The sequence below is a fragment of the Macaca fascicularis genome, chromosome 6 (assembly GCF_037993035.2).
Source record: "Macaca fascicularis isolate 582-1 chromosome 6, T2T-MFA8v1.1".
In the NCBI taxonomy this organism is placed as follows: Eukaryota; Metazoa; Chordata; class Mammalia; order Primates; family Cercopithecidae; genus Macaca; species Macaca fascicularis.
The window spans coordinates 108,874,558-108,901,721 of record NC_088380.1 but is presented as its reverse complement, the minus strand read 5'-3'; the positions used below and the strand labels follow the sequence as shown (position 1 = coordinate 108,901,721).

At 36.8% G+C, this 27,164-nt stretch overlaps 1 protein-coding gene across 1 annotated transcript in view; it reads left to right on the top strand.

Annotated features, from left to right (window-relative positions):
- SLCO6A1 (solute carrier organic anion transporter family member 6A1) overlaps positions 1-27,164 on the top strand; it is a 145,587-nt gene that overhangs the window by 14,506 nt on the left and 103,917 nt on the right. Inside the window, exons 2-3 of the mRNA XM_045394049.2 lie at positions 21,393-21,650; positions 26,915-27,011. Of these exons, the coding sequence (XP_045249984.2) occupies positions 21,393-21,650; positions 26,915-27,011 (355 nt within the window). The remainder of the gene's footprint in view (positions 1-21,392; positions 21,651-26,914; positions 27,012-27,164) is intronic.

Genomic DNA, 27,164 nt, shown 5'->3' with positions numbered 1-27,164 from the left:
TTTACCATTTATTTCGGCCTTTGGTTTCTTTCAGTGATGTTTTGCCATTTCCATCATATTTGTATATCAGTCTTGTATGCTGAATCTTGCTGAATTGTTTTATTAGATCTAGTGTGCTGTTTTGTATGTGTGTGGATTCTTTACACTTTTATGTGTACCAGATCATGTCATTTGTGAATAGTTTTACTTCTTCATTTCCAATATGGATAACTTTTATTTCCTTTACTTGCCTGACTTCCCTGGCAAGCACTTCCAATACGATGTTGAATAGAAGTAGTACAAGTGGACAACCTTGTCTAGTTCCTTATCTTGGGAAAGCTTTCAGTCTCTCAACATTAAGTATACTGAGGGTTTTTCATGTATAAAGTTATCAGTGTGAGGAAGTTGCTTTCTATTCCTAGTTCTTGGAGTGTTTTTATTATGAAAGTGTGTTGGATTTTGTCAAATGCTTGGCATTTTGATGATACTGTGGTTTTTATCCTTTATTAATATAGTGATTTACACTAAGTTCATATATTGGACTAACTTTGCATTAATGGGATAAATCCCACTTTATCAGGTTTACCATCATTTTTCTAATATGCTGGATTCAGCTTGCTAGTGTTGTGTCAAAAATCTTTACATCTATAGTCAAAGTGATATTGTTTTGTAGTTTATGTTTTTTTGGTCAGGATTTGTTGTCAAGGTAATACTGGTCTAATAGTATAAATAGGGAACTGGGGTGGGGTAGTTAAACAAAAAAGAAAGAAAAAGAATAAGTAGGGAAATATTCTGTCCTTTTATTTTCTGAGAAAATTTGGAAAATAACGTTTGGTAAAATGTACCAGTGAAGCCATCTAGCCCTGAATTTTCTTATGGGAAGTTTTATGATCAAGCTGTATATTTGTTGTAGATCTATTCAATTTTTCTGTTTTTTTTTTTTTTCCTGAGCCAGTTTCTACGGCTTGTGTCTTGCTAGGTAGGGATATTTCCTTTGCATCTAGATTTCTAACTGTTGCTCTACAATTGTTTAACAGTATAATCTTTCCAATTTCCATAAAATCAGTAGTAATAGTCCTTATTTCATGCCTGTGTTTGTGAAGCTGGAGTCTTCTCTCTTTTCTCTTGGCCAGTGTAGCTAAAGTTTGTCAACTTCGTTGATCTTTACCAAGAATCAACCTTTTATTTCATTGATTTTTCTCTATTGTTTCTATTTTATATTCTATTTATTCACGTTCTAATAATTCTTCTTCTTCTTCTTGATTTGGGTTTAGTTTTTTTGTTTTTTTTTTTCGTATGGTGGAAGATTATGTTACTGATTTGAACTCTTCATTCTATTTTTCTTTAGTCAGGATCTTGCTCTGTCACCCAGGTTGGAGTGCAGTGGTGCAGTCATAGCTCACTGCAGCCTCGAAATCCTGGGCTTAAGTGATCGTCTTGCATCAGCCTCCCAAGGAGCAAGGACTACAGGTGTGTGCCACCATACTGGGCTTTTTCTTCTCTTTATATAGGCTTTCATTGCTATGCATTTTCTCTAAGTATTAACTTTGACTGCATCCCATTATATTTTGACATATTGCGATTTTATTTTTGCTCATCTCAACATATTTTCTGATTTCACTTTTTCTTTTTCTTTCTTTTTTTTTTTTTTTAAGACAGAGTTTCGCTCCCATTGCCTGGAGTGGAGTACAATAGCATGACCTCAACTCACTACACCCTCTACCTCCTGCGCTCAAGTGATTCTCCTATCTCAGCTTCCTGAGTAGCTGGGACTACAAACACACACCACTGCACTCAGCTAGTTTTTGTATCTTTTGTAGATGGTGTTTCACCATATTACCTGGGCTGATCTTGAACTCCTGAGCTCAAGTGATCAGCCTGTCTCAGCCTCCCAAAGTTCTGGGATTATAGGCGTGAGCCACCGCACCCAGCCCTAATTCATTTTTGATTTCTTGTTTGACCCATTGATTATGAATGTATTGTTTAATTTTTCACATATTTGTGGACTTTTCTAATTTGTGTTTGTTATTTTTTGTTTTATTTTGTTTTGGTCAGAGATAATACTTTTATGATTCCAATCTTTTTACATTTATTGAGACTGGCCAGGTGTGGTGGCTCACACCTGTAATCCTAGCACTTTGGGAGATTGAGACAATAAAAAAAGGCACATTTTAGAATTAAGGACCTTGCCTTTTAAAAGGATTATTCTAGATCCCCACTTTCTTTTTTTTTTTTTTTTTTTTTTTAATTTATTTATTATTATTATACTTTAAGTTGTAGGGTACATGTGCATAACGTGCAGGTTTGTTACATATGTATACTTGTGCCATGTTGCTGTGCTGCACCCATCAACTCGTCATTTACATCAGGTATAACTCCCAGTGCAATCCCTCCCCCCTCCCCCCTCCCCATGATAGGCCCCGGTGTGTGATGTTCCCCTTCCTGAGTCCGAGTGATCTCATTGTTCAGTTCCCACCTATGAGTGAGAACATGCGGTGTTTGGTTTTCTGTTCTTGTGATAGTTTGCTAAGAATGATGGATTCCAGCTGCATCCAAGTCCCTACAAAGGACTCAAACTCATCCTTTTTTATGGCTGCATAGTATTCCATGGTGTATATGTGCCACATTTTCTTAATCCAATCTGTCACTGATGGACATTTGGGTTGATTCCAAGTCTTTGCTATTGTGAATAGTGCTGCAATAAACATACGTGTGCATGTGTCTTTATAGCAGCATAATTTATAATCCTTTGGGTATATACCCAGTAATGGGATGGCTGGGTCATATGGTACATCTAGTTCTAGATCCTTGAGGAATCGCCATACTGTTTTCCATAATGGTTGAACTAGTTTACAATCCCACCAACAGTGTAAAAGTGTTCCTATTTCTCCACATCCTCTCCAGCACCTGTTGTTCCCTGACTTTTTAATGATTGCCATTCTAACTGGTGTGAGATGGTATCTCATGGTGGTTTTGATTTGCATTTCTCTGATGGCCAGTGATGATGAGCATTTTTTCATGTGTCTGTTGGCTGTATGAATGTCTTCTTTTGAGAAATGTCTGTTCATGTCCTTTGCCCACTTTTTGATGGGGTTGTTTGTTTTTTTCTTGTAAATTTGTTTGAGTTCTTTGTAGGTTCTGGATATTAGCCCTTTGTCAGATGAGTAGATTGCAAAAATTTTCTCCCATTCTGTAGGTTGCCTGTTCACTCTGATGGTAGTGTCTTTTGCTGTGCAGAAGCTCTTTAGTTTAATGAGATCCCATTTGTCAATTTTGGCTTTTGCTGCCATTGCTTTTGGTGTTTTAGACATGAAATCTTTGCCCATGCCTATGTCCTGAATGGTACTACCTAGGTTTTCCTCTAGGATTTTTATGGTATTAGGTCTAACATTTAAGTCTCTAATCCATCTTGAATTAATTTTCGTATAAGGAGTAAGGAAAGGATCCAGTTTCAGCTTTCTACTTATGGCTAGCCAATTTTCCCAGCACCATTTATTAAATAGGGAATCCTTTCCCCATTTCTTGTTTCTCTCAGGTTTGTCAAAGATCAAATGGCTGTAGATGTGTGGTATTATTTCTGAGGACTCTGTTCTGTTCCATTGGTCTATATCTCTGTTTTGGTACCAGTACCATGCTGTTTTGGTTACTGTAGCCTTGTAGTATAGTTTGAAGTCAGGTAGCGTGATGCCTCCAGCTTTGTTCTTTTGACTTAGGATTGTCTTGGAGATGCAGGCTCTTTTTTGGTTCCATATGAACTTTAAAGCAGTTTTTTCCAATTCTGTGAAGAAACTCATTGGTAGCTTGATGGGGATGGCATTGAATCTATAAATTACCTTGGGCAGTATGGCCATTTTCACAATATTGATTCTTCCTATCCATGAGCATGGTATGTTCTTCCATTTGTTTGTGTCCTCTTTGATTTCACTGAGCAGTGGTTTGTAGTTCTCCTTGAAGAGGTCCTTTACATCCCTTGTAAGTTGGATTCCTAGGTATTTGATTCTCTTTGAAGCAATTGTGAATGGAAGTTCATTCCTGATTTGGCTCTCTGTTTGTCTGTTACTGGTGTATAAGAATGCTTGTGATTTTTGCACATTAATTTTGTATCCTGAGACTTTGCTGAAGTTGCTTATCAGCTTAAGGAGATTTTGGGCTGAGACAATGGGGTTTTCTAAATATACAATCATGTCATCTGCAAACAGGGACAATTTGACTTCTTCTTTTCCTAACTGAATACCCTTGATTTCTTTCTCTTGCCTGATTGCCCTAGCCAGAACTTCCAACACTATGTTGAATAGGAGTGGTGAGAGAGGGCATCCCTGTCTTGTGCCAGTTTTCAAAGGGAATTTTTCCAGTTTTTGCCCATTCAGTATGATATTGGCTGTGGGTTTGTCATAAATAGCTCTTATTATTTTGAGGTACGTTCCATCAAGACCGAATTTATTGAGCGTTTTTAGCATGAAGGGCTGTTGAATTTTGTCAAAAGCCTTTTCTGCATCAATTGAGATAATCATGTGGTTCTTGTCTTTGGTTCTGTTTATATGCTGGATTATGTTTATTGATTTGCGAATGTTGAACCAGCCTTGCATCCCAGGGATGAAGCCCACTTGATCATGGTGGATAAGCTTTTTGATGTGTTGCTGAATCCGGTTTGCCAGTATTTTATTGAGGATTTTTGCATCGATGTTCATCAGGGATATTGGTCTAAAATTCTCTTTTTTTGTTGTGTCTCTGCCAGGCTTTGGTATCAGGATGATGTTGGCCTCATAAAATGAGTTAGGGAGGATTCCCTCTTTTTCTATTGATTGGAATAGTTTCAGAAGGAATGGTATCAACTCCTCTTTGTACCTCTGGTAGAATTCAGCTGTGAATCCATCTGGTCCTGGACTTTTTTTGGTTGGTAGGCTATTAATTGTTGCCTCAATTTCAGAGCCTGCTATTGGTCTATTCAGGGATTCAACTTCTTCCTGGTTTAGTCTTGGAAGAGTGTAAGTGTCCAGGAAATTATCCATTTCTTCTAGATTTTCCAGTTTATTTGCGTAGAGGTGTTTATAGTATTCTCTGATGGTAGTTTGTATTTCTGTGGGGTCGGTGGTGATATCCCCTTGATCATTTTTAATTGCGTCGATTTGATTCTTCTCTCTTTTCTTCTTTATTAGTCTGGCTAGTGGTCTGTCAATTTTGTTGATCTTTTCAAAAAACCAACTCCTGGATTCATTGATTTTTTGGAGGGTTTTTTGTGTTTCTATCTCCTTCAGTTCTGCTCTGATCTTAGTTATTTCTTGCCTTCTGCTAGCTTTCGAATGTGTTTGCTCTTGCTTCTCTAGTTCTTTTAATTGCGATGTTAGAGTGTCAATTTTACATCTTTCCTGCTTTCTCTTGTGGGCATTTAGTGCTATAAATTTCCCTCTACACACTGCTTTAAATGTGTCCCAGAGATTCTGGTATGTTGTATCTTTGTTCTCATTGGTTTCAAAGAACATCTTTATTTCTGCCTTCATTTCGTTATGTACCCAGTAGTCATTCAGGAGCAGGTTGTTCAGTTTCCATGTAGTTGAGCGGTTTTGATTGAGTTTCTTAGTCCTGAGTTCTAGTTTGATTGCACTGTGGTCTGAGAGACAGTTTGTTATAATTTCTGTTCTTGTACATTTGCTGAGGAGTGCTTTACTTCCAATTACGTGGTCAATTTTGGAGTAAGTATGATGTGGTGCTGAGAAGAATGTATATTCTGTTGATTTGGGGTGGAGAGTTCTATAGATGTCTATTAGGTCTGCTTGCTGCAGAGATGAGTTCAATTCCTGGATATCCTTGTTAACTTTCTGTCTCGTTGATCTGTCTAATGTTGACAGTGGAGTGTTGAAGTCTCCCATTATTATTGTATGGGAGTCTAAGTCTCTTTGTAAGTCTCTAAGGACTTGCTTTATGAATCTGGGTGCTCCTGTATTGGGTGCATATATATTTAGGATAGTTAGCTCTTCCTGTTGAATTGATCCCTTTACCATTATGTAATGGCCTTCTTTGTCTCTTTTGATCTTTGATGGTTTAAAGTCTGTTTTATCAGAGACTAGTATTGCAACCCCTGCTTTTTTTTGTTCTCCATTTGCTTGGTAAATCTTCCTCCATCCCTTTATTTTGAGCCTATGTATGTCTCTGCGTGTGAGATGGGTCTCCTGAATACAGCAGACTGATGGGTCTTGACTCTTTATACAGTTTGCCAGTCTGTGTCTTTTAATTGGAGCATTTAGTCCATTTACATTTAAGGTTAATATTGTTATGTGTGAACTTGATCCTGCCATTATGATATTAACTGGTTATTTTGCTCATTAGTTGATGCAGTTTCTTCCTAGCCTTGATGGTCTTTACATTTTGGCATGTTTTTGCAATGGCTGGTACCGGTTGTTCCTTTCCATGTTTAGTGCTTCCTTCAGGATCTCTTGTAAGGCAGGCCTAGTGGTGACAAAATCTCTAAGCATTTGCTTATCTGTAAAGGATTTTATTTCTCCTTCACTTATGAAACTTAGTTTGGCTGGATATGAAATTCTGGGTTTAAAATTCTTTTCTTTAAGAATGTTGAATATTGGCCCCCACTCTCTTCTGGCTTGTAGAGTTTCTGCTGAGAGATCTGCTGTTAGTCTCATGGGCTTCCCTTTGTGGGTAACCCGACCTTTCTCTCTGGCTGCCCTTAAGATTTTTTCCTTCATTTCAACTTTGGTGAATCTGGCAATTATGTGTCTTGGAGTTGCTCTTCTCGAGGAGTATCTTTGTGGCGTTCTCTGTATTTCCTGGATTTGAATGTTGGCCTGCCCTACTAGGTTGGGGAAGTTCTCCTGGATGATATCCTGAAGAGTGTTTTCCAACTTGGTTCCATTTTCCCCCTCACTTTCAGGCACCCCAATCAGACGTAGATTTGGTCTTTTTACATAATCCCATACTTCTTGCAGGCTTTGTTCGTTTCTTTTTCTTCTTTTTTCTTTTGGTTTCTCTTCTCGCTTCATTTCATTCATTTGATCCTCAATCGCTGATACTCTTTCTTCCAGTTGATCGAGTCGGTTACTGAAGCTTGTGCATTTGTCACGTATTTCTCGTGTCATGGTTTTCATCTCTTTCATTTCGTTTAGGACCTTCTCTGCATTAATTACTCTAGCCATCAATTCTTCCACTTTTTTTTCAAGATTTTTAGTTTCTTTGCGCCGGGTACGTAATTCCTCCTTTAGCTCTGAGAAATTTGATGGACTGAAGCCTTCTTCTCTCATCTCGTCAAAGTCATTCTCCGTCCAGCTTTGATCCGTTGCTGGCGATGAGCTGCGCTCCTTTGCCGGGGGAGATGCGCTCTTATTTTTTGAATTTCCAGCTTTTCTGCCCTGCTTTTTCCCCATCTTTGTGGTTTTATCTGCCTCTGGTCTTTGATGATGGTGATGTACTGATGGGGTTTTGGTGTAGGTGTCCTTCCTGTGTGATAGTTTTCCTTCTAACAGTCAGGACCCTCAGCTGTAGGTCTGTTGGAGATTGCTTGAGGTCCACTCCAGACCCTGTTTGCCTGGGTATCAGCAGCAGAGGCTGCAGAAGATAGAATATTTCTGAACAGCGAGTGTACCTGTCTGATTCTTGCTTTGGAAGCTTCCTCTCAGGGGTGTACTCCTCCCTGTGAGGTGTGGGGTGTCAGACTGCCCCTAGTGGGGGATGTCTCCCAGTTAGGCTACTCAGGGGTCAGGGACCCGCTTGAGCAGGGAGTCTGTCCCTTCTCAGATCTCAACCTCCGTGTTGGGAGATCCACTGCTCTCTTCAAAGCTGTCAGACAGAGTCGTTTGCATCTGTGCAGAGGTGTCTGTGTGTCTTAGTTTACTGTGCCCTGTCCCCAGAGGTGGAGTCTACAGAGACAGGCAGGTTTCCTTGAGCTGCTGTGAGCTCCACCCAGTTCGAGCTTCCCAGCAGCTTTGTTTACCTACTTAAGCCTCAGCAATGGCGGGCGCCCCTCCCCCAGTCTCGCTGCTGCCTTGCCGGTAGATCACAGACTGCTGCGCTAGCAATGAGGGAGGCTCCGTGGGTGTGGGACCCTCCCGGCCAGGTGTGGGATATGATCTCCTGGTGTGCCTGTTTCCTAAAGCGCAGTATTGGGGTGGGAGTTACCCGATTTTCCAGGTGTTGTGTGTCTCAGTTCCCCTGGCTAGGAAAAGGGACTCCCTTCCCCCTTGCGCTTCCCAGGTGAGGCAATGCCTCGCCCTGCTTCAGCTCTCGCTGGTCGGGCTGCAGCAGCTGACCAGCTCCGATCGTCCGGCACTCCCCAGTGAGATGAACCCAGTACCTCAGTTGAAAATGCAGAAATCACCGGTCTTCTGTGTCGCTGGCGCTGGGAGTTGGAGACTGGAGCTGCTCCTATTCGGCCATCTTGCTCCGCCCTCCTAGATCCCCACTTTCTTCCAAAAAGAAAACCTAAAACAAAGCATTAACAGGACCAAGGAAAGTTATAAGTAAATTAACTGTCTTCAGAACAACATTCAGCACTTTTTAAAGGATGAAAACATAAGGCAAACTCTTTTCAGCATACTGTACACATGTCTGGCATACAATATCCAGCATGCAAGAATAAATACAATTGTGACCCATAATTTAGAAATAACTTAATGTTTGTGGCAGCAAACATTAAACATTGTCTAGAGGCAAGAGGATTGCTTGAGTCCAGGAGATTGAGACCAGTCTTCTCAACATAGTGAGACCCAGTCTCTACAAAAAATTTGTAAAAATTGGCTGCTTGTGGTGTGTGCCTGTAGTCCCTGGGAGGCTGAGGTGGAAAGATTCCTTGGGCCCAATAGTTTGAAGCTGCAGTGAGCTATGATCATGCTACTGTACTCTAGCCTGGGTGATAGATAGAGTAAGACCACGTTTCAAAAAGAAAAAAATTATTAAGCCTTATTTTGTGGCCTAACATATGGTCTATCCTGCAGCAAGTGCCAAGTGTGCTTGAGAAAAATGTTTATTCTACTTTTATTCGGTAGAATTGATGTCTGTTAGGTCTTGTTGATTTGTGGCATCTAAAAAGTCTTTTTGGCTGGGCACGGTGGCTCACGCCTGTAACCCCAGCACTTTGGGAGGCCAAGGCAGGCGAATCACAAGGTCAGGAGATCGAGACCATCCTGGCTAACATGGTGAAACCCTATTTCTACTAAAAATACAAAAAAATTAGCTGGGCGTGGTGGCAGGCGCCTGTAGTCCCAGCTACTCGGGAGGCTGAGGCAGAAGGATGGTGTGAACCTGGGAGGTGGAGTTTGCAGTGAGCCGAGATCACACTACTGCACTCCAGCCTGGGTGACCAAGCAAGACTCCGACCAGAAAAATAAATAAATAAATAAATAAATAAATAAATAAATAAATAAAAAGTCTTTTATTTTCTTACTAATCTTCTGTCTGGTTTTTCTATTCATTATAAAAAGCAGGATATTGAAGTCTCCAAATATTATTGTTGGCTTGTCTATTTGTTCTTAAAATTCTGTGTTTGTTTTACATCTTTTGGAGTGGTTTTACATTTATAATTGCTATATCTTCTTGATGGATTGACCCTTTTTATTGACCTTTTTCTGTAGTAATAATCGCATACTTTGAGTTCATTTTTTTCTTAAACTTCTAGCTTCCTCAGATGGCAGCTTAGATCATTGATTACATAATTTTCTGATATTCTATTTTTGACTCTTAACGTTATAATTTTCTGTATAAGCACAGTTCAGCTGCATTATAAACTTTTAAAGATGTTGTGTTTTTATTTTTATTCAGTCATTTATTTAACTTATCCATGAGCTATAATCACAATATATTGTTGCATTATTAGTGTGAACCAGTAGTTATATATTACATCAATTAAGAGTAAGAAAAATAAAGGATTTCATTATTTATTTATTCTTCCTTATATAGAACTAATTTTGTAACATACAATTTTCTTTTTTTCTGAAGAAATTCTTTAAACATTTCTTGTACAGCAGGTCTACTACTGACAAGATCCTCAATTTTTGCTTGTCTGAGAACATCTTTCTTTCTCTTTGGTTTGAAGAATAATGTCACTGGATAAAGAATACTAGATTAGTGGGGATTTTTTTCCTATTTCAACACTTTAAATATTTCTTTCCACTTTTTTCTTGCTTGCATAGTTTGTGAAGAGAAGTCTAGTGTAATTCTTATTTTTGATTCTTCACAGGTAAGGTATTATTTTTTCCTCTGACTTTTTCAATATTTTCTTTGATTTTCCACAGTTTGAATATGATATGTCTAGATGTAGATTTTGTGGTGTTTGTCCTTCTTGATCTTTTATGAACTTCCTGAATTGTTGGTTTGTTATCTGTCTGTCATTAATTTTGGAAAATCATCAGCCATTTTACTTCAAATTATTTATTCTCTTTCTTTTTCTCCTTCCCATTCTGATATTCCCTTTTTGTATGTTACAGCTGTTGTAATTGTTGCACAGTTCTTAGATACTCTGTTCTTTTTCTTTCATTTTTCTCTTTGCTTCTAGTTTGGTAAGTTTCTACTAACACATTTTCAAGCTTGTGGATTATTTTCTTGACCCTATCCAGTCTACTGAGGAGGTCATCAAAGACTTTTTTTTTTTCATTTCTGCTGCAATGTTTCTGATTTCTCACATTTTATTTTGATTCTTTCTTAGAGTTTCCATCTCTCTCCTTACATTACTTACCTGCTGTTGCATATTGTCCACTCTTTCCAATAGAGTCCTGATATGGTTTGGATTTGCATCCCTGCCCAAATCTTATGTTGAATTGTCATCCCCAGTGTTGGAGGAGGGTCCTGGTGGGAAGTGATTGGATCATGGGGGCAGACTTCCCCTTTGCTGTTCTTGTGATAGTGAGTTCTCATGAGATCTGGTTGCTTAAAAGTGTATAGCACTTTGCCCTTCACTCTATTCCTCCTTCTCTGGCCATGTAAGATGTGACTGCTTTCGCTTCACTTTCCACAATGATTGTAAGCTTCCTGAGGCCTTCCCAGCCATGCTTTCTGTAGAGCCTGTAGAACTGTGAGTCAATTAAACCTCCTTTCCTTATAAATTATCCAGTCTCAGGTAGTTCTTTATAGCAATGTGAAAATGGACTAATACAAGGTCTTTGCATATTGATCATGGTTATTTTATTTTTTAATTGACACATAATAATTGTACATACATATGGGATAAAATGTGGCATTTCAATATATGTTTATATTGTGTAATGATCAAATCAGTGTAATTAGCAAATCCATCACCTCACATAGTTATCATTTCTTTGTGTTGAGAACATTCAAAATGTTCTCTTACAGTTATTTTGAAGTATACAATACATTATTGTTAATAGGGTGACTCTAGTCATCCTACTGTGAAACAGAGCACCAGAATTGATATTTCCTATCTAACTGTAACTTAGTACTCATTGACAAACCTCTGTGCATCCCTCCTTCCACCCTCTCCAGCCTCTGGTAACCATTATTCTACTCTTTACTTCTATAAAATCAACTTTTTTAGATTCTACATATGAGTGAGATCATGCAGTACTCGTCTTTCCATGTCTGGCTTATTGGACTTAACATGATGTTCTTTATCCATGTTGTAGTAAATAACAGGATTTCATTCTTTTTTATGGATGAACAATATTCCATTATGTATATATACCACATTTTCTTCATCCATTCATCCATCAATGGACACTTACGTTGGTCCATATTTTAGCTATTATGAATATTGCTTCAATAAATATTGGGGTGCAAATATTTCTTTGACATACTGTTTTTATTTCATTTGAATATATGTCCAGTAGTGGGATTGCTGGATCATTTGGTAGTTCTATTTTTAAGTTTTTGAGGAACCTCCATACTGTTTTTATAATGGCTATTCTAATATAAATTTCCACCAACATTGTATAAAGGCTTCCTTTTCTATACATCCTTGCTAATACATATCTTCTGTCTTTTTGACAAAAGCCATTCTAACTGAATATCTTATTATTTTGATTTGCATTTCCCTGATGATTAGTGATGTTGAGCATTAAAAAAATAGATCTGATGATCATTTGTGTGTCTTCTTTTGAGAAATGCCTATTCAGGACTTTTGCCCATTTCTAAATTGGATTATTATTATTTTTTTCTTTTGAATTGTTTGAGTTACTTATGTATTCTGGATAATAATTTAAATTTCCGGAAAGCCACCTTTTCCACATGATTCTCTTTTAGAGTTTTCCACTGAGGGTAACTTATGTGATATTTGGGAGGTTGAAGAGAAGGAGAGGAGAGTCCTCCTTCTCCAGAGATGTTTGCAAGCAGATCCTTGCAGGTCTGAGGTTGCATGTATCCTGCTGAACACTTAAAAACCATCCACTTTGCTCCTGTAGACTGATGCAGTTCTTGGGAACTATTGCAGAGACTCTTGAGCATTGCATCAGTTTCTTGGCGACTTTTTGAAGAAAATAAAGAGGAGAGATAGCAGTGGGGCATACCCCTAACAAATGGGACTCTAACTTTTATGCTTCTATGCTTCCTATGCTTCTGTCTCCTCAGGCCTACTGGTTGTAACTTCCTGACATTTTAAGTGACTTCCTCAATCTTCTGTCTCTCAGTTCTCCCAATATTGGAATGTAAGCCCTAATTCTTAAATCCTTATTTTCTAGCATTTTTAGAGTGGATCTTCTTTTATATTTGAATGAAAAATGATCAATTTTTGATAGATGAAATTATTCCTTAAAAATGGGAAATCTGGAATTTTTTCTCTGATGTGACTAGATTTAAGACAGTAATGACCTTGTTTCCAGTGAAAATATGGAACACTGATATCTCTAGGATGCAGTAACAACATTATTGCTTAAATTAAATTGACTGAAGTGTCAAGTGTCTGTGTTAGGAAAGGATTACCTGTTTGGATTTTCTTCTTCTCCTGAATCTTGTTCCCATAATTTCTCATCTCTTAGTTAGCTCTTGTATGTCTTCAGACAGATCTAAAAGTATCTTTTAACTTTCATATTCTCGGCAGAATGAGAGAATTATTTAGTCTACTATTAATGGAAGTGTAATCAATAGGTCAGGGAACTATATCAAAGACAGTTGTTCAAGTGTATCTTAATATGTTACTTTTTAAAATAGAATATTTGGAAACTCATGTGAAAATATAACAAAACATTAACATTTGATAAATCTAGGAGAATTGTGTATTTCTATTTTCTGTGATTTTACTGATTTTTGCTCACCTGATATATAACAGTTTGAAAACATTGAGATTTGTTTTGATTTATTTCTCTTTATGTTTTCTTTATTTTCTCATTTTATTTATTTAACCTTATATCAGTTAATACTTAATATAATGATAGTTATTGTATTGGAATTATACTCTTTATCATTATAAAATTTTCCCTTGCTTTGTTTAATTAATTGCCTTATTGTAGGGGAACATATTTACTACTTAACTGGTTGACCATATGCTTTAATTTACCTGAAACAGTTCCAGTTTATGCCTGCTGTCCCATTTTTCATTGCAGTTTTCTCCCTTTTTTGCTAAGTATTATTATTAATAGTTTATTTAAACAAACTGGGATGGATTTAGTTGGCCCTAACTTTGTGCTTTTAGATTCTTCCTGGTCTTGTTTTACAGTGGTTAAAAAACTTGTGTGCTGAACACAATTCTTACTTTGATGCAGAGTTAGATCTAAAAGACAACACAGCAATAACCTTTCTTTCTTTCTAGACCTTGTCCACATGTAGTGTTAATGAAAATTCCTTTCGGCCAGGCGCGGTGGCTCAAGCCTGTAATCCCAGCACTTTGGGAGGCCGAGACGGGTGGATCACGAGGTCAGGAGATCGAGACCAGGATCATCCTGGCTAACACAGTGAAACCCCGTCTCTACTAAAAAATACAAAAACCTAGCCGGGCGAGGTGGCGGGTGCCTATAGTCCCAGCTACTCGGGAGGCTGAGGCAGGAGAATGGCGTGAACCCGAGAGGCGGAGCTTGCAGTGAGCTGAGATCCAGCCACTGCACTCCAGTCTGGGCGACAAAGCGAGACTCTGTCTCAACAACAACAAACAAACAAACAAACAAACAAAAGAAAATTCATTTCAGGTACAGTGTGATGCATTTCTTGAAAAATGAAGTAATCTTGTATCTAGTCTCCAAAATTAACTCCACTCAATTTTGAGAGGTTGGGCAAGTATTTGATGTGGCTGGTTCTGCCACCCACTTGGTATATTAGCCAGATTTGTGATGGTCCATGCTGCAACTTGCAAGAGGCATGAAGTCACCAGCCTACCTGTTGGTAAGGTCAGTGGGAAGCATTAGAGATAATAGATTAGCTTTGCTTGAAGTATCTGTAGGAAATAGTGGCCGAAGAGTAAAGTCATAGAGTGCATAATAGTCTAAGCACACTTTGTACACGGTATTTTCATTTATCATATAGTGCATATCACCATCATTTTATGATTTTATTATTTGGTAAGGCTTTTTTACTTTCTAGTATACCTTTTTTGGCACAATGACATCAAAAATGCCATGTACTATTCTTAAGCAAATTGATGAAGACTTGTACATTGTTTACATTTACTATTTATCAAAGGCCATAGTGATATTACTGACCACATAAAAACCTGAAGACATAAATCTGCTGAAGTTAATGGTGATTTTAGAAGACTATGGCTGAAAAAGATAACACATGCAGCTGCAAAAGGCTTATTTACAAAACATTTTGTGAAAGCATGATTTATTCATCTAGATTTAACTGTTCTAGTTTAATCTTACTCATTTTCAATTCCAAATTTTTATATCCACATATGAAAATTAAAATAATAGCTGTAAATGAATTCACCCCATTAGCAGAAGGACAATTTTTCAAATTGTTAAATAATACCAGCTTTGTATCAGTGCCATTGGGAACTTCAAATAGAAAATAAATAAACTCAAATAATAACTTGTTTTTGGTGAAATTAAATGAAAATTTTGGAAGTTCATTCTGTTGAAGATAAACACCTGATATTAATGTGAATACTGTATTTTTAAATTGTCATTTTTGAAGAGAAAATTATTTATTTCTGTAACAATGATATTTACACGAATTTTTGTGTAAAGTATCATAGTAAAGACAATGTATTTATCGTACTAGGAAAGCAGTGAAGCAGAAATGTGCTTGGAATTGGTACACAAACAATTCGTAATTGTATCCTAACAAAATATAATATTTAACATCAACATTTACAAACATTTATTCATGTTCAAGTTTTTATGTATTAATACTTCCTCTTATTGGTATACATTGCCTTTCTTTGCCTCCTGGAAACAATAGATTTTACAAATGTTGGACTTTTCTTTCATTATTTTATAAAGTAACCTCAGTTGATTTATGATTTTGAACTGTTTTATAAACAAATTCTCTAATTTACAGTTGTACTTTTATTTAAAAGCGGCTGAAAATCTTCCATTAAAGTATTCAATGAATGAATCATCATACTTCTAAAATATTAGAAGCTTTTGTTGAATTTTAATTATTGAAAACAAAACTTAAAAATGGGAAGCTACTAAAGTACATCCTTCCAAAACTAAGAGAGGAACTAAGCAGACTATGAGAGCTTGAGTAGCATACAAGATTTATTTTAGAAATCCTTTAATTGTGCTTTGTACAAATATTTATTTTGGGAAAGAATCTTTGGATAGTTTATTCTAATTAGGCAAATTTATACTTTGTAAATTGAATTGCATGAACTTAAGTAAACCTATAGTTTTACATAGCTAAATTTGGTGAAACAAAGTATAATAAATAGAGACAACTTATTTGAAGAGTTTTGTCTTGTAAAATATTTTTCAAAGAAATATTATCTGAATGAAATATTTTGGTTTAAATAGTTTAATATGAAAATATAATTGAGAATATCCTTCATTTAACAGTGCTTGTTTTGAGCTTACTAGACACTTACACACTTGTAGAGAGTTTTTATCAATTAAAATATCATTTTCTACAGTGACATGTCAATAGAGGTTGTAATAACTTCAAATTTATTAACTCTGTACTGGAAGCCCCTAAGACCAGAGTCAGGCTAAATGTTTCCCTAGGACTTCACAGGACTTAGAATAAGCTCATGGTTGTGGTTTATTACAGTGAAAGGATATAGATTAAAATCAACTGAGGCAAAAGGCACATGGGATGAAGTCTGGAAAAAAGCAGGCGCAAGTTTTCATGTGTCCTCTCCCAGTGGAATCACATGGACATGCTTATTTCTCCCAACATGTGTTACTAACCAGGGAAGCACACCCAAAGTGTTACTAACCAGGGAAGCTTATGTGAGCCTTCATGTTCAGGGTTTTCTGTCAGTAATGTAGGCATGCAGCACCTCTGTGACTAACCTCAGATACTCAGACTCCACACCCACACCCCATGACAAGAAAGATCTTCACCATAAATCACATCATCAGCATAAACTGTGTGATCAAACTGGTACAATATGGCCCAAGGCCTCTGCCATATAAAAACATTGTTATCGGACAGAATATTCCAAGGGCTTAGAGCTTTTCTCCTGGGAGCTACCAAACAGCCAGTCTTGAAGTCAGGCCTTTATTTTATTTGTTTGTTTATTTATTTATTTATTTATTTATTTATTTATTTATTTATTTTGAGATGGAGTTTCACTCTTGTTGCCCAGATTGGAATGCAATGGCGCAATCTCAGCTCACCACAACCTCCACTTCCCGGGTTCAAGCGATTCTCCTGCCTCAGTCTCCCGAATAGCTGGGATTACAGGCAGACGCCACCAAGTCTGGCTAATTTTGTATTTTTAGTAGAGACGGATTTCTGCATGCTGATCAGGCTGGTCTCGAACTCGCAACCTCAGGTGATCCACCCACCTTGGCCTCCCAAATTTCTGTGATTACAACCATGAGTCACCGCTCCCGGCCAGGTCTTTTTAAAACAACCCAGTCCTGTTCAGTTAACCCTTCACTGCAAAACTGTGAAAAGCAACTTTAATATATTGCACCTAACTTTGTAAAAACTATTAAAACATATTTTTCAGAAAAGATATTAATCACATTTTATTAAGGATAGTTTGGCTAAGAAACTGGTTAAAGTATGTGCGTGTTTATTAATATTCTTATTTTTAAAAAACATTGTGATATATAACATAAAAATGCTTGGAAATGTTTTAAGTAAACTTTTTCAGCTTCACCAATGTAATAAAAGTAATTTGTCTATAATTACAAAAATAATATGACCTTTTTATTTGACGGAGTCTCCCTCTGTCGCCCAGGCTGGAGTGCAGTGGTGCAATCTTGGCTCACTGTAAACCTCTGCCTTCTGGGTTCAAGCAATTCTCGTGCCTCAGACTCCCTGAGTAGCTGGGATTACAGGCTCCTGCCACCAGGCCTGGCTAATTTTTGTATTTTTAATAGATATAGGGTTTCACCCTGTTGATCAGGCTGGTTTAGAACTCCTGACCTCAGGTATCCACCCACCTCAGCCTCCCAAAGTGCAGGGATCACAGGTGTGAGCCACTGCACCCAGCCAATAATATGACTTTTGATATAATATTCTGTACCAGTCATTGAACCAGGAGAAACAAAGCAAAACAAACTAACAAACCCTCAAAGATGGAAATCTGGAATTGGTTCTCTGACATGATTGAGCTTGAAGCCAATGACAAAAGTGGTATTTGTGCCTGTGAATTATGGTTCACTAGAAATCCATGGCATGTAGCGACAAAAAGAGTCATTTAAATTATGCCTAGGATAAAGTTCTTATTGAAGGCAAGACATTGAAAGACAAAACAGCTGCTGCAATTGACTCCTGTGGTGGAAACTTTAACTGCATTGAAAAGTTTACAGAAGGAAAATGAAAAGTTTAGTGTATGGTTAGAAAACGTGTGAGCTTCTCTCATAGTCTCATAAGAAACTCTTATTATTTTTAGCCACATATTTTTGGTCAATACTAACTCTTATTCACAGGCGGCAGAATTGCAACATAAGTTGAACTCAAACTCACCAGATCACTTCTGTGGGAGTTGGGGCATTGATTTGAGAAAAAAGAAACCCTGTGAATTAGGATAAAGGCATCTGGGTGAAATTTGGTGAACCTGAGAACCATGAAACCCCAAATCCTGTACCTTCTTTGCCAGTAGAAACAGTTATTCCTCTTATATCTTAAGAGAAACAATTCCTTGCTTGAAGACATTGAATTGACCTCACCTGAGTTAAAGGAATGCTAATTCCCCTTATAACCCATCCCATACCCCACTGCTGCCAGACTCATAACTCAAATCAGATTTAGCCTTCCCAGAGTGATAAAATCTATCCTATGAGAAAATATTCTATATACCAAAATTTGCTTGCCACTTCAGTAGTGGTTCAAGACACCAATTAGTTTAGAGTATATGGAACACTCTGTCTTCCAAAATGAAGGAAAATTTGTGCTACTGTACCACTCACTATTAAGAAAGAGGCACAAATTTTGGTGAGCCTCTGTGATTTTTCAATGGTAGAAGTATGCTATGGTAGCATTATATACTTAGTCAGGGGAGGCCTTGAAAAGTAGAGGAAAAAGGAAATCCTCCCCGTGGAAAGAACATTGAGCAGTACATCTGATTGTCCATATTGTCAAACATTGCCCAGTGGTTTGACCATTTGGTAATTAGGAAGGCTGTGTAAGTGGTATGTCTCTCCATATAAGTAGAGTTATCCTATCTGAATGAATATTCACCAAAAGAAAGCCATTGCACAAGAGGCTCTCAATAATGAAGTACATAGACAGATATGAATATTAGCCAACCTCTTTCCCTAGCCATTCTATCTCTTGTTCAATGGGGTCTTATTTATAGTGACAATTACATCAAGGATGGAGGTTATATGGGAGGTGATAGACAGCCTTACCTTCACCAGAGCTTGTCTGGTTATTGCACTGCTGAATGCCTGCCTGGCTACCAGGAAGGGTCAATATAATCTAGGTACTGGCCCCATTCCTTAGTGAAACCAACCAGTTACCTGGAGGCAGGTATTATATAGTTCTGGTTCTGTTATGAGGTGGGCAATAATTTCCCCTCACTAAATTAGACATTTATTTTGGATATAGGTTCTTCTTTTGTCATTATGGTCCTGCTAACACTACCATAACTGGACTTAATGAATGCCATATAAAGCATTATAATCATATTTACCAACACGTTGCTTCTAATCAAGGAACTCATTTTACAGTAAAGAAGTATAGCAGAAGGCTCATGTTCATGTAATTCACTGATTTTACTTCATGTCTCAATAACCAGAAACTTTTGGTCTTATAGATAATTATGATGTCTTATTGAAGACTCGGATAAGACTCCTAGTAGTAGACAACATTCAACCACTCCCAGTAGTAGACAACAAGTTTGTAGTGCTGTCCTATGTGCTTTGAGAGAACAATCTATGTATATTATCTGGGATCAAGGGGTAGAAGAGGGAGTGAATAGTAGAAGAAGGAAGTTATGAATATCAACTATAGTCTCATAACCATTTAGAGAAATAAAACTTGTGGCAGCTCTGCATTTCCTCTTACTTGCTTGTCTTGTGTATTCACACACAAATATGTTATATGTACATTTGTGTGTGTATATGTTTTTATATATATATGTTCTTGTTTTTTATTTTCTCTCTTCCTCTTTTTTCCTATTGTATTTTTCTATTAATACTTTATGGAAGGTATAGAACCATATAAATTAATCTCTAGGTTATAGAATATGCCTCAATTAGAAGGAGAATTAATAACCCCACCTTAGAGATAAACTTAATTACTGACAGGACTTATTTCCTACATTGGCTATTATCCTCCTTGGCCACATCTAATGTAAAAGTTAAAGAAAATTCTTATCCTGGGTGCAGCAAAGTTTTTATAGGTTGTTTCCTACTGGTATTGCTCTGCTAAAACTAGTTGTGGCTCCAAATCTAGCTCGTGGTTTCTTTGGCAATATATTTCCCCTCAAATATTTAGTTAGTGCTGTGATATATTTGCTTAACTATTGGTGGTTAACTTTGCAATTTGGTTTTTAGGTCAAAGAAAATCCATTCAGGTTTCTGATTAAACTGAAGGATTAGCATTACACTGAGATAGATATGGTGATTGATTAGACTATGTATCTCTCTTTTTTGGGGGAAAGAGTAACAGCATCTCTGTAAAATGATAATTGTGATACATTAGGCAGAAGCATGATGATATTGCTACTTATTTGATATTAAAATTTAAATATGGGAGGAAAGGTGAAAATGTATACCAAATAGTCTAAAAGATAAACTCTGTAAGTTATTTGTCTGTTGGCCATGAACTCCATTACTCCTATTTGCAAGGGAATGGGAAGTCTGAAACTACACTTCCCAGAGTTGCTGGGGCCCAGCTGACTTTGACTTACATGTTGCCAAAGAATCTGTGGCAGTAGATTTGAAAAAGGGCAAAGGGAAGACTTTCTTTTCCTTTCTGTTTCTGGTGGTGTTTTTGGCATCAGGAGCAAGGCTGGGTGATTAAAGGCTCCTGGATTTATGCTCAGGAATAAATGTGATGCTATCAGTATTATAGAGCCCATGAGCTCTGGCACCTGCAAGGGTATCAGAATCAGCAGTTGAGCTCCCTGTCATAGGAAGACTGTGGGCTCCCGGCTTCCTGCAAAAAAAAGGTAGTGATTACAGTTCTAACAGTAGCAGCAGCAGCAGTAGTAGCAGCAACCTAGGCACTGGTAACTTTGGTTGCATAGATAACATGAATTTTGATTAGTAACCATTTGGACTCCAACTAATGTACTACTTTTGTAATCAATCCCTACATCAATTAATTTTGTTTCAAATTCTTAGTGTGATTATAATTACTTTTTTCCTAGTTGGATGTTGAGTGATAGAAATATATATAACGTGGTACCATTTATTTCACATTCAAGAACATGAAAAACAATACTTCATATTGTCTAAGGACATATGCATTGTCAAAAATGTTAAAAAGGCTAACAACTGGTAAACTTTAAATACAGGATACTGATTATGGAGGGAAGGGAGACAAATGAGTTTGGGAAGTATGCATTGGGCTTTAACTATTTCGATAATGTTTTATTTTCTATTCTAGATGGTAGATAAATATTACATTAGTAATAGTTTTTAATTTTTTATAATGTGAAATGCAATATATTAAAATAAAGATCAGTACTAAGTGCGATGGCACAGCAATCACTATTCTTTAGGAAATTACTCATAGAAGTAGTTAAAAAATAGCTTCAAAAATTCAATTAGCGAACATTTTGTAGAGGTTAAGGCCTATTTGTGTTTTAGAAAAGGAATTGTTACATGCTTATAGCTTTTAAACATTCAGAATAATGTAAAATAAACTTACATCATGTAATTTAAATTTTGCTTCGTAATAATCATAATAATGCCTTCTTAAAATGCATATCATTGCTTTCTCTTTTTCTTTTTACATTTTAGGTGTGGTGTTTGGTCTTACAGATGTCAGCATTGGCAATGTTCAGAGGGAATATTCTCTGAAAACCATTGAAAAGTTGGCATTGGAATTGAGTTATGATATTTCATCTGGACTGGTAGTAATGTTTATAGCATTCTATGGAGACAGAAAAAAAGTAACATGGTTTGTAGCTTCCTCCTTTCTTATAGGACTTGGATCACTTTTGTGTGCTCTTCCATTCATTAATGAAGAAAAAAATAAAAGTAAGGTAGGAATTGAAGGTAAGGTTTTAAAATATACTGTCATATATCAAATCAACATTCATTCAAATCTTGGCTCAAGGAACTTAATATAGACTGTGATAATTGTTTGTCTGTATATCTATCCAGTCATCCATACTGATTTATGTGACCAAGTTTGCTAATTAACTAACTGTAGCATCCTAGTGGACATACATGTCATCATAGAGGAAGTTAATGATTAGTTTTAGTCTCTTGATAGAAAACATTTATTTTCAGATGTTGGTCAGTAGGAAGCTCAGTACTGCGATCCCTAGGAGAAGGGAAACAAACAACTTGAATTTTCTTTGAGAAGGCAAGAGTGAATCGATTAGGGGCATGTTTTATGATTATCAGGAGCATGAAGGACCTCCTCGAGTTTATTAATCATGAAATCAAAGTGGGATTTGCATGGTTGTGCAGCTACATCAAGCTTTAAAAGTACAGGTAGGGAGTGGGAAGCAGAGTTATTTTGAGTAAGGTTGCAGTTTGACCATCCAGAACCTACAAAGAACTCAAACAAATTTACAAGAAAAAAACAAACAACCCCATCAAAAAGTGGGCAAAGGATATGAACAGACATTTCTCAAAAGAAGACATTCATACAGCCAACAGACACATGAAAAAATGCTCATCATCACTGGCCATCAGAGAAATGCAAATCAAAACCACAATGAGATACCATCTCACACCAGTTAGAATGGCGATCATTAAAAAGTCAGGAAACAACAGGTGCTGGAGAGGATGTGGAGAAATAGGAACACTTTTACACTGTTGGTGGAATTGTAAACTAGTTCAACCATTATGGAAAACAGTATGGCGATTCCTCAAGGATCTAGAACTAGATGTACCATATGACCCAGCCATCCCATTACTGGGTATATACCCAAAGGATTATAAATTATGCTGCTATAAAGACACATGCACACGTATGTTTATTGCAGCACTATTCACAATAGCAAAGACTTGGAATCAACCCAAATGTCCATCAGTGACAGATTGGATTAAGAAAATGTGGCACATATACACCATGGAATACTATGCAGCCATAAAAAAGGATGAGTTTGAGTCCTTTGTAGGGACATGGATGCAACTGGAATCCATCATTCTTAGCAAACTATCACAAGAACAGAAAACCAAACACCGCATGTTCTCACTCATAGGTGGGAACTGAACAATGAGATCACTCGGACTCAGGAAGGGGAACATCACACACCGGGGCCTATCATGGGGAGGGGGGAGGGGGGAGGGATTGCATTGGGAGTTATACCTGATGTAAATGACGAGTTGATGGGTGCAGCACAGCAACATGGCACAAGTATACATATGTAACAAACCTGCACGTTATGCACATGTACCCTACAACTTAAAGTATAATAATAATAAATAAATTTTAAAAAATAAAAAAATAAAAAAAAGAAAGAAAGCAAGGGAATTAAAAGTATTTAGATGATAGTGAAAGAAGTAAGGACATGAAGGGGACATTGGGATAGTGAAAAGGAGCAGAATCAATGGATTATATGCCCTGGTGAATTTTTAAGGATTGTTGGAATTGTGTTGCTAGAAAGAGTGAGTGGAAAGATAGGGGTGGTTAGAATGTAGATGTTTGAAATTATCATTGAGAAAGGTTTGTAGTTATTATTTTTGACATTTTAAATGACTAGCTGTTTGTCTGTTCTCAGTCTGCTCTAAAGAACTACCTGAGACTGGGTAATTTATAAAGAAAGAACATTTAATTGACTCACACTGCTTCAGCCTGTACAACAGGGCTGGGGAGGCCTCAGGAAACTTACAATGATAGTGGAAGTTGAAGGGGAAGCAAGCATATCTTCACATTGTAGCAGGAGAGAGCTAGCAAAGTGGGGAGTGTTACACACTTTCAAACAACCTGATCATATGAGAACTCACTCACTATCACGAGAACAGCAAGGGGGAAATCTGCTCCCGTGATCCAGTCACCTCCCACCAGGTCCCTCCTGCAACACTGGGAATTACAATTCGACATGAGATTAGGGTGGGGACACAGAGCCAAACCATATCACTAGCTAAGGTAGGTGGAATACAGTGCATAACAGGAGAAACGTTCAAGGAACTAAGAGGTCAAGGCGTTGGAAACATCACATTGACACTGATATCACAAGTTAATATGTCTGTACAAAATTGAACCTTCAGCATTTGAATCACAGTTCTAGAGACTACCTCCTACTTTATATGGAGTCAAAATCATCTCACATGGATACTAAACCAGCTGAAAATTTCATTTGTATACTGTATTGCAATATGCACTTTAATAGTGTTTCCACAATATTATTTTAAGAGCATTTTGTTAAATGTCAACCCGAATGACCATGGCCAATATAGTCTAATAGCATTGCCTAGATCTACCAATCTACAAACAAATTTAATTACACAAGCATTTACTTAATATTGTTATATAACCATGTAAATTTAAAAAGTATAAGAAATACACTATGACCTGAAAGAAATTAAAATCTAGTGGATGACCACATAATGACTAACTCTAATGGAAAGAAATGTTCACTGTATAATGCCTTGTCCTTATGAACATATGTTCTGAAAGTTAGTGGGTCTAAAATGGGAAATTATTTAATCAGAGTGAGACAAAGTGAATATAAAGATTGTTAAAGAGGTGAACATAAAACTAAACTCAGAAGGTACTCTTTGATAATGCAGATAATCTAGAACATTAGAAATACTTTTAGCCTAGGGTCAAAAGTCAGGGGAATTAGATGTCAAATTTAAGAGGAATATGTGTATGTGTAAATGCATATATATAAATACACAAACATATCTGTGCACACATACATACAATCATGCATGCACATTTATGTTTTGGTTTATAATATATGTATCTTTTGCAAGATTCCCACACAATTTCTTCCTTTTTTTTTAATCTTTTATTTTGGAGACGGGGTCACAATATGTTGCCCAGGCTTGTCACAATCCTCTCACTTCACCTTTCCGAGTAGCTGGTACTACAGATGTGTGCTGTGTCTGGTCCAAATGTGTGATGGCATTTTTCTGAGAACGTGATGATTGATTGCAGTACTACTACATTCAATGTAAATGAAATGTTAACTAAAAGAAAAAAGCTTAATTTTGGAAATAGCTTGTATAATATTTGATAAAGAATGCTGCACATTTGTTTTATGTTTGAGTTCAATTAACAAAAATGTAATCATTGTCTTTTCAAAAGATATTTGCACAGAAATAAAGGTTGTCAGTGGTTGCCAGAGCAGTGATGCATCGTTCCAATCAAAATACCTGTATTTCATCACCCTTGGGCAGACTATGCAGGGAATAGCAGGAATGCCTCTTTATATCCTTGGAACAACCTTTATTGATGAGAACGTTGCTACACACTCAACTGGTATCTATGTAGGCAAGTTTTACCTCCTCTATTATGATTGACCCATTTTGATTTTCCTTGAATTTTGGTATGCATATCTAAGCTGATACAAAAGTACTATTGGCCCTTATGATAACATTGTAATAAATAACTAGTATACCAAACCTCCAAATCACATTGATTCACATAATTCTGAGGAATTGTTTGAGATTTGGGTTTCTAGACATGTCACCTGAATGTCACTGAAAATACATAGAGCAATTGAAATAATACATACTTTCGGCCAGGCATGGTGGCTCATGCCTGTAATCCTAGAACTTTGAGAGGCTGAGGCAGGCAGATCACTTGAGTTCAGGAGTTCAAAACCAGCCTGGTCAACATAGCGAAACCCTGTCTCTACTAAAAATACAAAAAAATTAGCCAGGTATGGTGGCGAGCACCTGTAATCTCAGCTACTCTGCAGGCTGAGTCAGGAGACTTGCTTAAACCCAGGAGGTTGAGATTGCAGTGAGCCAAGATCGCACCACTGCTGCCTGGGTGACAGAGCAAGACTCTCAAACAAAAAAACAAACAAACAAAAAATACCTTCTTAAGTAATAAAAATTATACTCTTTATGTATATGTGTATGCACATTTATAAACATGTATATTCATATATATGTACACTTAATTAATAATAGCATACTATCCCTATTTACAATGTCTATGCTACTGTATCCCATAAGAAGTAATCCTGGCTATATCTCAGAATAATCTGTACTCTCTTATATTGCAATAGATTCTGGTCCTGGTAGATCATCTATTTGTACAGGGTTATCTAACTATCACTTTTGAAAATAAATTTAAAGTTGTTTTTATATACTTATTGTGAAGGTGTATTGACACATCCTGGTAGATAAGGTGAAGGGTGCAGAAGTAATGATAACTTTAAAGTATCACCTTGCTAGAGCACCCCAAATTAAATAAAATAAGACATTTTGAATTTCTAGTTAAATATATTTTATGTATATTACACTAAATATATATATTAAATAAGGTATAATGAATTATATACTGAGTTTCTGTACTACATGCATTGGATAATACGTATGATGGTTAGTTTTATGTGTTTGCTTGGTTAGGTTATGACACCTGGTTGTATGGGCAAACACTACTCTAGATGTTTTGGTGATGGTTGTTTTTAGATGCGATGAACATTTACAATCCTCAGAATTTGAGCAAAACTGATTTCATAATGTGGGTGGGCCTCATTCAATCAGTTGAAGGTTCTATGAGCAAATACTGAGGTTTTCTGAAGAAGCAATTCTACCTAAAGACTGTAACATCAGCTGCAACATCCAGCCTGCTGGTCTGCCCTACGAATTTGGTACTTGCTAGGCCTCACAATTGTATTTTGTATGAACCAGTTCCTCAAAATGAATCTCTCTGTTCTCTCTCTCTTTGTTTTTTGAAGGTGATTATTATTTTTGTGTTTAAATTTTTTTTTAAATTTCAGTAGTTTCAGGGGGAACAGGTGGTATCTGGTTACATAGATAAGCTCTTTAATGGTGATTTATGAGATTTTGATGCACCCATCCCCCAAGCAGTGTACACTATACCCAATGTGCAGTCTTTTATCCCTCACCCACCTCTCACCATTACCCCCGAGTCCCCAAAGTCAATTATATCATTCTTATGCTTTTGCATTCTCATAGCATGGCTCCCACTTGTGAGAACATAATGATGTTTGGTTTTCCATTACTGTTTTTCTCTCTCTTTTACTGGTTTTGTTTCTCTGGAGAACTCTGACTAATACAGAATGCTATGAAAAGCTTTCAGAAATAATCAATTTCAGTCCATTTTTATCATAACAAAGCTGGCTTATGAAATTGCTTGATGTTCATTGTTTATTTTACAGGTATTGCAGAATGCATGTCAATGATTGGATATGGTATGGGTTATGTGATAGGAGCACCACTAGTTAAAGTCCCTGAGAATAGTACTTCTGCAACAAAGTAAGGCATTATTTTTTCTTTCTTTTGTTTACATTGTATAAAATATTTACTAAATAGCTACCATAGCTTACAAATAAACACACAAATTTAATTTGTAATAACTATAGTTTTAGAAGAAGTATATGCAAATGTGACTTATATGCACATATTTGT